Source organism: Rhincodon typus, chromosome 3 (assembly GCF_021869965.1).
Source record: "Rhincodon typus isolate 14 chromosome 3, sRhiTyp1.1, whole genome shotgun sequence".
Lineage (NCBI taxonomy): Eukaryota > Metazoa > Chordata > Chondrichthyes > Orectolobiformes > Rhincodontidae > Rhincodon > Rhincodon typus.
This window is the reverse complement of record NC_063334.1, coordinates 59,088,791-59,100,603: the sequence shown is the minus strand read 5'-3', so window position 1 is coordinate 59,100,603 and position 11,813 is coordinate 59,088,791. Positions and strand designations below refer to the sequence as shown.

General features: G+C 37.9%; 1 protein-coding gene across 1 annotated transcript in view; it reads left to right on the top strand.

Annotated features, from left to right (window-relative positions):
- Positions 1 to 11,813, top strand: part of cep78 (centrosomal protein 78) — a 71,823-nt gene that overhangs the window by 43,895 nt on the left and 16,115 nt on the right. Inside the window, exons 8-10 of the mRNA XM_048593459.1 lie at positions 2,077 to 2,143; positions 5,843 to 5,972; positions 11,015 to 11,057. Of these exons, the coding sequence (XP_048449416.1) occupies positions 2,077 to 2,143; positions 5,843 to 5,972; positions 11,015 to 11,057 (240 nt within the window). The remainder of the gene's footprint in view (positions 1 to 2,076; positions 2,144 to 5,842; positions 5,973 to 11,014; positions 11,058 to 11,813) is intronic.

Here is an 11,813-nt window from a genome sequence, read left to right as displayed (position 1 = left end):
CTCACCGGCCCGCTCTCGCCGCCCGCTGCTGCCGCCTCACCGGCCCGTTCTCACCGCCGGCTGCTGCTGCCTCACCGGCCCACTCGCCGCCAGCTGCTGCCGCCTCACCGCCTGCTCTCGCCACTAATGTCGCTCCAGCCCACACTCGATTTGCTGTTGCTACAGGACACAGCCCACGAGCTCAGCTCCCTCCATGTGGTTCCAGGTCATGACCCAACTTCTCCTCGACTCCTTAGGTAGTTAAAGGGGTGTTAGAATTGCTACAGAGAGGAGAGAGAAGAAGAAGAAAAAGAAAGGAAAAGGAAAAGGAACTGGCGAGCAGAGTGGAAGTTCGAATGGAGCAACTTAGCCTGCCGCCATCTTGCTGGATCTTGGGCTTGGCATGAAATAGAATTAATATGGATAGACACTACGAGTAGTTGGAGTCCGAAATTGTTCATGGGGAAAATGTTATAGGCCTTTTAGCATTGCCTGTTGGGCAGTGCATTACACAATAAATTATTGGGGCTTGTAACAAAGACAATGCAATAATTTTGGGGCTTTTAATCTTCACATAGAGTAGGACAATTAAATAGGCAAGGGAAATCTAGAACATGAGATTGTAGAATGTTCTTCTGATAATTTCCTAGAGCAATACATCATGGAACAAAACAGTTAGAATGCTATTTTAATTCTGGTATTGTGTTAAAAACCAAGACTGCTTTGTAAACTCAGAGTAAAAGACTCACTGGGAATATTTTTTTCATAATTTAGTTCTTTGTTAAACATGAAAATGATGTACTCTGATCACAAAAGAGAATGTCAAACTCATTGAAAAATACACATCTAAGGGGAGAACTGGTAATGGTTGATGCGGTAAATAGATTAAAATGAATTGAGATAGATAAAATGAAAAATATTTCAAGAAATATTTTGAATGTTTAACAAGAATATTTTCCATTAAAGATGACTGACTGATTCAGGAAGTTAAGGATAGCAGTAAATTATAGGGTGTTAAGGATAGTAGTACAGTCGGTTCTGCTATAACGCATGTTCGATCAACACGTATTGGCTGTTACGTGATTGAGGAATAGGGAAATGCTATTTCTAAAACGCGAACTTGTGTTGTCTGTAATGCGATTCCATCGGTGCGTGGAGGAGTACATGTCGACACCACGATCATTTCATGGGCTTTGTCGTAAATACATACAATGTTAGCGCTGAGCAAGTCTTCGCACCGGCATCACGTGATCATTTCTCAAGCTTTGTCGTGAAGTGCTTTCTGTAAGAGGTATAGCATAACCTCCTCCCCCATCTAGTCATCTTGACATTTTTTCAAGGTAAAGTGTTAAATTTACTTTTATTTCATTATTAGATATGAATTAAGCATTTATTCAAATTGTGCTATCCTTTGTGTTAGGCCTTTGAGTGATTTTTCAGCGATTTTGAGTGATTTTGTTTTTGGTGGTCTACCCTAACCCCACTTTTCCCTTGGGCCCCATTATTTCTATATCGCGATATTGCACAGGAGCTCAACTATTGCGTTATAGCAGAACTGACTGTAAATTAAAAGATGTTTACAAGATTACAGAGAATAGTAGCAAGTCTGAAGATTGGGAGAGTTTTATAAATTTACAAAGGGCCACCCAAACGTTGTTAATAAAAGAAAAAAAATACAAGAGCAAACTGGCCAGGAATACAAAAACAGATTTTTTGCCAAGAACTTTTGCATGTATAAAACCGTAGTTAAAATAAACACTGCTCCCTTAGAAGCAGAAATGGGATAAATTATATGGGACATGAAGAAATAGCAGAAGCATTGAGCAAATAGTTTGTGCCCGTCTTCACCATGGAATACTATCTAATAACAGTTAATACTGTAGTGAATCTACTCTCCGATCATCAGTAAAGTGATGGAGAGAATAATTAACAGTGCTATCAAGCAGGACTTGCTTAACATTAACCTGCTAACTGATACTCAGTTTGGGTTTCGCCAGGGCCTCTCAGCTCCTGACCTCAATATGGCCTTGATTCTAACATGAACAAAAGAGTTGAATTCCAGAGGTGTGGTGAGAATAACTGCCTGTGAGTCTGAAGATTGATTTGACTGGGTGTGACATAAGAGGCCTAGCAAAACTGGAAGCACTGGGAAAATTCTCTGCAGGTTGGTATCTTACCTGGTGCAGAATGTTGATATTGGGGGTTTCAGTGATGGTAATGCCATTAAATGCCAAGGGATGATTGTGGTTGTTGGAGGTCCGTCATCCCAGTACCAGATATCTCTGCAGGAGTTCCTAGAGGTAGTACCCTAGGCCCAACCATTTTCAGCAGCTTCAATAATGACCTTCCCTTCATCATAAGATCAGAAGTGGGGATGTTTGCTGATGACTGCATAATGTTCAGTACTATTTGCCACTCCTCGGAAATGAAAGCTATCCATGTCCAAATGCAGCACAATCTGGACAATATCCAGGCTTGGACTGAAAAGTGGCAAGTAACATTATGCCACGCAAATGCCAGGCAACTATCATCTCCAATAAGAGACAATCAAATGATCACCCCTTCGCATTCAATGGCATTACCATCACTGAATCCCTCAATAAGAACATTCTGGGGTTTACAATTGACCGGAAGCTGAAATGGATTATCCAAATAAATATGTTGTTACAAGAGGAGGTCACAGGCTAGGAATCTACAGTGAGTGTCTCACCTCCTGACTCCCTAAAGCCTGTCCACCACCTGCAGGGTTCAAATGAGGAGTGTGATGGATGAGTGTCGCTCCAAAAACATTCATCTGCATCTTACAAATGTCTTGCACGTCACTGCACCCAGCTCTGCAATATATTCAGAACTAGTGCTACTTTTGGTACCACTTCTGATACTTTTCATTTCCTGAAACTGGCATTTAGTGTATCACCTTCTTTCAAATTTTGGTTGCAGAACCTTCCAACATCGCCATTTCTCTGGCACTCATGTAAAGCAATGACTTCATGGGGATCATTGCTACACCAGTAGTTTTGTCCAGGAAAAGATGAATCTTGTGTATGACTGGTTCAGATGCTTCATTTGACCAAGCTTAAGTGCCTTGTCTCTTTGTCTTTCATGACTTATCAAAACCAATCTCTTCAGCCAAGATTTTAGTCACATCAATCCAATTTATAAAAAAAAATTATTTTCTTTATGAAATGTCTTGATGTTTTAAAGGTGCTATATAATGAAGATTTTAAAGTGCTGAAGGTGATATAATGCAAGTTTTAAAGTGCTGAAAGTCCGATAGTACACAAATACATTGTGCACTTTATGATACAAAAACAAAACAGAAATTGCTGGAAAAACTCAGCAGGTCTGGCAGCATTTGTGGAGAGAAAGCAGCATTTTGGGTCTAGCGACCCTTCTTCAGGACGGGAGGTCAAAAGTGTGCATATGGCGACATGTAGCACTGAGTGTGGTTCTCATAAGGAGCAAGAGCAGCTGTCTGAGGAGTGTTGTACATTACGCAGATACCTGCAATCCAGGGTGGGTTCATAACATGAAGGGTGAAACTTCAGCTGGAATCTATATGGGATGTATCCAAGCTGAGGCAGTCACTGCTGGAAAAACTCAGCAAAATGTATTTTGAGGAAAGGTTACTGGATGTGAAACCTTAACTCTGCTTTCTCTCCACGGAAACTGCCAGACCTGTTGTCTTAATTTTAAGGAAACAAATTCCTTTTGTCTTTAATTTGCGGTTATTGGGTGTATTTTCTGGACACTGGACTAGAAGTTCTGAAATTGTGTACATAAAAATGTATTAAAAGTATATAAACTAAAGTTGTTGGCCTGTGTGGAACGCCTAGTCTTTTACTGTAGATTATCAACGTACGTGCTAAATTTGGTTTTGTTCTTGTCACATATGTTTGTATATCCTTATTAGCTTTTATACATCTGGAATTAATCAGCATATGAGTAGATGTAAGTTGATGCATGCTGTTTTTTTCAGAGCTTAATGTTATTGAAATTATTTCTGTTTCTTTCAATGCTGCAGTTATATGGAAGTGTTGTGGTAAGGAAATAGTATTGGGTGATAATTGTTGCATTAGTGGTATTCTCCTCAAATAAATATTAATGATTGCAATCTAGCAGTTGAATACAATATTTCTTATTTTTACCTGTCAAACAATCCTATTTGGTAAAATTTCCTCCCTTCATTGGACAATAATGTCCTGACAACAATGCAGTATCCAAGTTAAACCAATTAAGAATACTGAATAGCAAGGTGGTTCACTTGACATTTATAAGGTCAGAGGTTTTTTTATTTGCTTCGGCATCTGTTGTTCTGAAACTGAATTCTGTTTGTTTCTTTCCTGTCTGGTTGTATTTGCTTGCTTGTGCAGAGCAGTTGCCCAAAAGCTCAGAATTTAAATGCCCATAGAATCGTGAGTGAGAATTTATTCTATGAATAGACAGGTAGGTCTGCAAAGTACCCACAGGATCTTTTTAGCATCTTATGCATGGATTTTTCTTCTCTCTGAATTTGCTTCTTCATGTGAATATTCAAATGTAAATAAGCATGATATGACTGTTATCAGACAGTTTATTTCATTCCAAATCCAGATTTGTATCATTTAGCCTTTATTTCAAGAGTAATAGATTTACAGTATAGATAGGACTTTAAACTAAATAATTGAGGGGCAATGGGTTCAGTGCATGGAAAATTAAAAAATCAAATGTAAAGGAGAAGGTAGGATCGCAGGTTCATGATGGGGCTGATTGTTAGCATAAAATAAAGGGACAGAGTTTGTGAATATCATATCGTACCAGGAACTATAAAAGTGTAGGGAATTTCGATAATAGAACAAACTTAAAGGCTTTGTATCTTTTAATGCATGAAGCATTCGGAATAAGATAGCACAAATTGAGGTAAATGAATATAATCTCATAGCCGTTATGGAAACATGATTACAAAACTGGAAATGTAACATTTAGGGATAGTTGATCTTTCACAAAGATAGAAAGGATGGAAAAAGCGGTGGGGTAGCATTATCGATAAAAGATGAAATGAGGACAGTTGTGAGAAATGATCTAGGCTTGTATGATGTAGAGTCCACTTGGCCAGTGGTAAAAACCTGCAAGGGAAAGAAGATGTTAGTAGGAGTAGGGTGCAGGGCCCCAAACACTCACTAGTCTGCAGGAAAGGCTATAAATCAACAAATAATAGGAGCACGTAAAAAGAACAGTACAATAATTATGGGTGACTTTAATCTTCATTTAGTTGAGTTATTGAAATTCGAAAGGGTAGCTACAACATACGGAGTCACAAAATGTATTAGGGACAGTTTCCTAGAACAATATGCTATAGAGCCAACCAGGGAGCAGGGTACCTTGGATCTGGTAATGGGTAAATCACTCCAGAACACTTTCTATTGAAAATTTTCTATGAATTAAATCTTATGTTTCTTTTTATTTAAACTTACAGTTGAAGTCAAATAGAGGAAAATATTTAATAAATATAGGAGAAAATAACGTCAAAATTGTGATACATGGAGAAAGGTGCAAATTGGAAACACATTAACAACAGAATGGGTTTAAAGTTTCACTGCATAAAAATGCACAAATTTAATCTTTGAAACTAGTAACACTTCTTTTCCTCTATTGGTACAGAATCAGAATGTAGAACTAAATCTACAAATTGTGTGGTCCTAGAATCAGAGCACAATATTTAGTCCCATCTCCAATCTATTTGCCCTTTGAATTTAGCTCCAATTGGGAGTAAAGGACTACTAAATTCATTAATGTGATTTGTTTCCATAGTGACATTGTTTTGTTAGGCATGCCAGCAAAATTCAGTGGCTTGATTAATTGTAAGTATTATCTGTCGCTGTAGGTACAAAGAGGTTTACAGAGAATGGCAAGAAAAGTGCTCCTGTTTCTTCAGATTTTAACCCAGAACCGCTGCCACCAGGTACAGAGGGGTATGTACCATGGCGTACTGCTGCACGTGCTAACCGATTCAGGTAATCAATTTTTCAGAATGTATCTTCATTTTTATGGTTTTTTTTTTGTTTGTGTTAGATCCTCAATGAAATTTCTTGAATATCATTAGATAAGGTGATATTCAATATGTCCGTGGTCTTGGTTAGTGCTTTTGGTGTCAACCATGGACAATCCTCGAGTTAGACTTATGCAAATTAGATTCTTCTAATTTTTTATTTCTGTTCCTTTCAGTAGTCACCCCAACGATCTGGATCTTTATGAAAAAAAAATCGGTTATACTCAATGTAAGACTTTTTGCTAAGACATTGGAGCTGTGTCATTTTGGATATACAGTATTAGCACCTAGGAAACTTGGGTTACCCAATTTGCCAGACATGCAACAATAATTGCATTTATATGGCACCTTTTAATGTAGAAAAACTTCCCAACACGTCTCAGAAGCGTTAACTGACAAAAATAGTTGCCAAGTCCAAAAAAAAGTTAGGGTGCACAAATCATTGTCTTAGAGTTGAGTTTTAAGTAGGGTCTTACAGGATATAAAAGAGAGACAGAGGTTTAGGAAGAGGATTGAAGAGTGTGGGCTTTCGATAATTGAAGGCACAGCTGCTAAGTAGTGGGTGGATAATGCATAAGTGGCCAGAGCAGAATTCTGCAGAAAGTTGAATGTTGTTGCAGAACTATTTGTGGGATTTGAGTATCGCTGACTGTACCAGCATTTATTGCCCATCCGTAGTTGCCCTTGAGAAGTGGAGGTGAGCTCCTTTACAGAAGGACACTAGAGTCATAAAGGAGAAAGTCTAGAGCCAAAGACTGACATAAATTAACATGCTTCCTTTGTAATAAGACTGGACATACCAAACCCAATTGCTAAAAATTAAATGGAAGATTGATTGCGGTAGGAGGAATGCTCAGGGTAGTCGTGAAAATTCTTTTTTGAATGTTGATGAGGAAAATCAGGTCACTAGAGTTCTGCGTATTTTATCACAAAAGGGGGAGATAGTTCCTTTTACTTTGAATCAGGAAGTAAACTAATCACGGAGCCATCGGGAGACATGGTTTCAAGGAGTTAAAAATTGAGAACTAAATATTCTGGGGCAAGAAGGAAAGGATAGTATTGTTAGTAGGGAATCAATGGAATAAGTACAATAACAGGAACTAATCATGGATTGGAAGATGTGGTGTATGTATTGGTGGAGGTAAGGAAAAGAAAGTGGGTAAAGACATTGGTAAGGGTAGTAGTCTATAGGCCCCCTGTCAATGCCTAGGCAGTTGAACAGAGATTAAAATTAGGAAATAATGAGAGACAGGAAAAAAGACAGTGCACTAATCATGGGTGACTGTAATCTTCTTGAAGGTTGGCATTGTCAGATTAGTAGAGGTAGCCATCAGGAAGCATTCGTAGAGTGTATTCAGGACAGTTTCAAAGACTAATATGTTATGGATCCAACCAAGGGTACAGTGATGTGTAATGAGGTAGATTTAGTAAGTGATGTCAGTGTAAAAGATCCCTGAGGAAGTAATGACCATGATATGGTAGAATTTACCATTCAGTTTGAGAGTGAGGAACTTGGATTGGAAACAAATGGGTTAAGCTTAAGTAAGGGTAATTAAAAAAGAAGGGACAACTAATTGGAGTGGAATGGGAAAGGAGTTTAGCAGCAAAATGGTTGAGGAAAAATGGCAGAAGCTTAAGAAAATAATTTATCACTTACAAGAAAGCTATTTTTCAGTGAGAAGGAAGGATTCTCGGAAGTGGATAAGCTAACTATGGTTAACCAGAGAAATTAAGGATAGCATTAGATTGTATGCTTTTTTTCTTCCAATGTGGGAAAGACTTTTGGTAAGACAGGATTAGGCAAGCTTTAAAAACAAATAAAAGATAACCAGAAAAAAAAATAGAGAGGGAAAAGGTAAACTTTGAGGGAAAACTTGCAAGTAATAGCAGGACGGACAGCATGAACTTCTACAAATATGTAAAAAGGAATGAAGATAGGCCTATGGGCCCCTTAAAGTAGGACGCTGGGGAAATAATAGGGAACTAGGGAAGGGCACTGGAAACAAATAAATACTTTGCATCACAGTAGAAGGCACTAATAACATTCCAAAATAACTAAATAATCAAGGGTCAAAAGGAGGAGGAGAAATAAATATAATAACTATTGAGAGAAAATGTGCTAGAGAAACTAAAAGGGCTAAAGACTGGTAAGCCCCCTGGATCTGATGGAATTCATCCTGAGATAGTAAAAGAAGTAGCTTAGAGATAGTGGATACACTGGTAGTAATCTTCCAAGATGCCCCAGAGGATTGGAATTTTGCCAATACAGCACCTGTATTTAAGAAAACAAAGGAGACAGAAACAGGTAATTACAAGTATCAGGCTAGTTAGCTTAACGTGTCATTGGAAAATATTAGAGTCTATTATATAGGATATAATAGCAGATCAATCAGAAACACATAGGATCAAACAAATTCAGCAAGGCGAAATCATGCTTAACAAATTTATTAGAGTTCTTTGAGGAGGTATCAAGCAGGCTAGATAGAGGGAATTCATACATATAATTGGATTTTCAGAAGGCACTCAAAATGTACCACGTTAGGCTACTTAAGGAGAGCCCATGGTGTTGGAGGTAGTGTATGAGCATGGAAAGAAGATTAGCGAACTACTGGAAGACAGAGTTGTGATAAAGGGGGCATTTTCAGACTGGCAATCTGTAACTAGTGGAATGCCGTGTGGATCAGCGCTGGGCCTGCAATTATTTACAATTAATTCAATGAGGAAAATGAATGTATTAATGCCAAGTTTGCAGATGACACAAAAATAGGTGAGAAGACACCAAATGTAATATGGAAAAATGTGAGTTTATGCACTTTGGTAGGAAGAATAGAAGACCTGAGTATTACTTAAATGGAGAAAGATTGTGGAAAGATGTAAATCAGAGGGATTTGGAGTCCTTGTGCATGGATCACAAAAAGGTAGCATCCAAGTTCACTGGGTAATAGAGAAGACAAATAGAATGTTGGCATTTGTTTCAAAGGAAATGGAGTATAAAAATTGGGAGATTTTGCTAAAACTATACAAGGCACTACAAGATCACAGCTGGAATACTGTGAACAGGTTTGGTCCTCTTATCTAAAGAAAGATGAATTGACATTGAAGGTAGTCCAGAGAAAGTTCGCCAGGTTGATTCCTGTCATGGAGGGATTTTCTTATGAAGAGAGTTTGAGTAGATCAGGCTTGTACTCATTGGAGTTTAGAAAATGAAAGGAGACCTTAGTGAAACATGCAAGATTATTACAGGCTTGATAGGTTGGGAGTGGTTGGGCTGTTTCGCCTTGTGGGAGAGTCTAGGACCAAAGGGCATAATCTCAGGATAAGCATCGCACACTTGCGACAGAGATGAGATGGAACGTTTTCTCTCAGATGATGCTGAATCTGTGGAAATTGTTACTTGAGAGGACTGTCAAGACTTGATTATTAAGCATATTTAAGGCTGAGGCAGACAGATTTCTACTCATTAAGTAAATTGAAGGTTATGGGAATTAGGCAGGCAAGTGGAGTTGAAGGTTGTCAGATCGACCATGATCTCATTAAATGGCAGAGCAGACTCACTTGGCTGAATGGCGAACTTCTGCTCCTGCATCTTATGGTGATGAACAAGTGTCATTATACAGAGTTGGAATAAAGAGTGACTTGACTTCATAGTGGGAGTAGTGAAATCAATTCCTAGAGATGAAATTGGATTTTTTGGGGAGGAGATGACCTGGAAGAAGTCAAAAATAGTGTTTTATCATCTTTGGTGAGTCTAATCCGTGGAGGTAACAGAAACAAACATTCCAAGAGGAGCATTCTGAGTTGTTTCCTGACTGTAGTGTGACATGATCTCAAGCCCATAGAATTAGACAGGAAGAAAAGTAATCTTGAAACAGGGAGATGATTTGGTAATTCAGTTATTGGATACAGTGTTTGAGAATGTAAATAAAAGGTATTAAGATGAAGAGAATGAGGCTGATGCCTTTAGTCCATCTTTCTTCAGTAGAAATGCAACAAATAGATTCAGTATTGAAAAGGTCATACCAAACATCCTACTTGGATTGAGTCAGAAACAATACCTGAGTGTTTTTACTTGAATAACAAAGTTTTAATGAGAAAATGTAGACCACCTCAAATACCACCTGACGAGGAATGGACATTGGTCCATCAGCTGGTCGTTCCATCTGTGTATCATAATGGAATTTTGCAAATGGATTCATTACTACTCCAACTATACTACTTGTTCACATATTGAGAAATTAGCTGTGTTTCATATTACCATGTCAGACATATTATCAAAGTTTACTCTTGAAGCTTGTCTAGTATTAAGTGGTTACGTTTAGAATTCTGTCATAATATTTTCAGCTATTAAGAAAGTTGTTTTGCAGATGAAGGAAATATGTACTGCCCAGCAAAGATATACAAACTTTAAGGATTCATGCTGACTTCCTGGCCTGCATTTAGTTAGCTGATCTCATTAGAGTCAACATTTCAGGTTTTAAAGTTAGCCAAAGCATTTTGTGAAAGGATCATTATCAAATGATTACTGCAGATATACACACCTCTGTATATCAGAGAGGAGTGGTTATTGACAGCTCATTGGCTATTAGCTTTCTAGGCTTTTCCCATTAAAAATTGCTGGTTAAATTAGGAGGACTTGCTAACTTGCTGGTTTCCATTGCTGAAACAACTACTAACCATTAACAAAAAATAGAAGATGCTGGAAGAGCTCAGCAGCATCTGTGAAGAGAAAGTCCGGTTCTGAGGAAGGGTCACTGAGCCTGAAATGTTAACTAACTCTGATTTCTCTTCACAGATGCTGCCGGACCTGTTGAGCTTTTCCAGCAACTTCTGTTTTTGTTTCTGATTTATAGCATCTGCAGTTCTTTCGGATTTATTTGGAACTACTAAGCATTGGTGGTTTCAAGAGATGTGGATGATTTGCTATTGATTAGTTAATTTGAAATTGGTGTGTTAAGTGAATTTGGTTACAGGATTAGTAATTGATAGTTTTCATCTTATTATTAACAGGAATATTCATCTAGACTCATCACACCAAAATAGGGATGTTCAGGTAAAGGCATGATGGTAAATTATAGCAGTCCTTGTTTTCTAACTGTGTTTTAAAGCTGCTGTTGTGTCCCAAATTGTAATTTTAAATCCAAATGAAAATGAACAAAACTAACTACAGCAAACAATATGCTGCAACTCATGTGTGGTGCCACTGAAGCATAGACATTTTTGTTATTGCTATTTTGCATTTACAGATTAACATACAAAGTACTTTCAAGTCATAATGCACAGCATTCTGTACAGGTAATGTCTGACATTAATAAGTTTCTAATTACAGTCACCAAAGAAGTGATACTGAATAAATTGTTGGAGCTGCAGGCTGACAAGTCCTGATGGGCTTCATCCTAGGGTCTCAAAAGAAGTGGTTAATGAGATAGTTGACACATTGGTTTTAATTTTTCAAAACTCCCTTGATTAGGACAAGGTCCATTTAGATTGTATCATAACAAATGTAACTCCTTTATTCAGAAAGAAAGATACAGAGAGCAGGAAATTACAGGTTTAGTTAGCCTAACATCTGTCATAGGGATGCCATTAGAAGGGATTAAACACATTATAGCAGGGGAGGTAGAAGATAGTCAGGCAGAGCCATTTTGGTTTTGTGAAAGGGGAATCATCTTTAATCAATCTACTGGAATACTTTGAGAAAGGAACATATGGTATGGATAAAGGGGTCATACTGTAGTTAGATTTCCAGAAAGCATTTGATAAAATGCCACAGAAAACAAAAGATCAAATAAAGCTGTGGTTCTCTGTC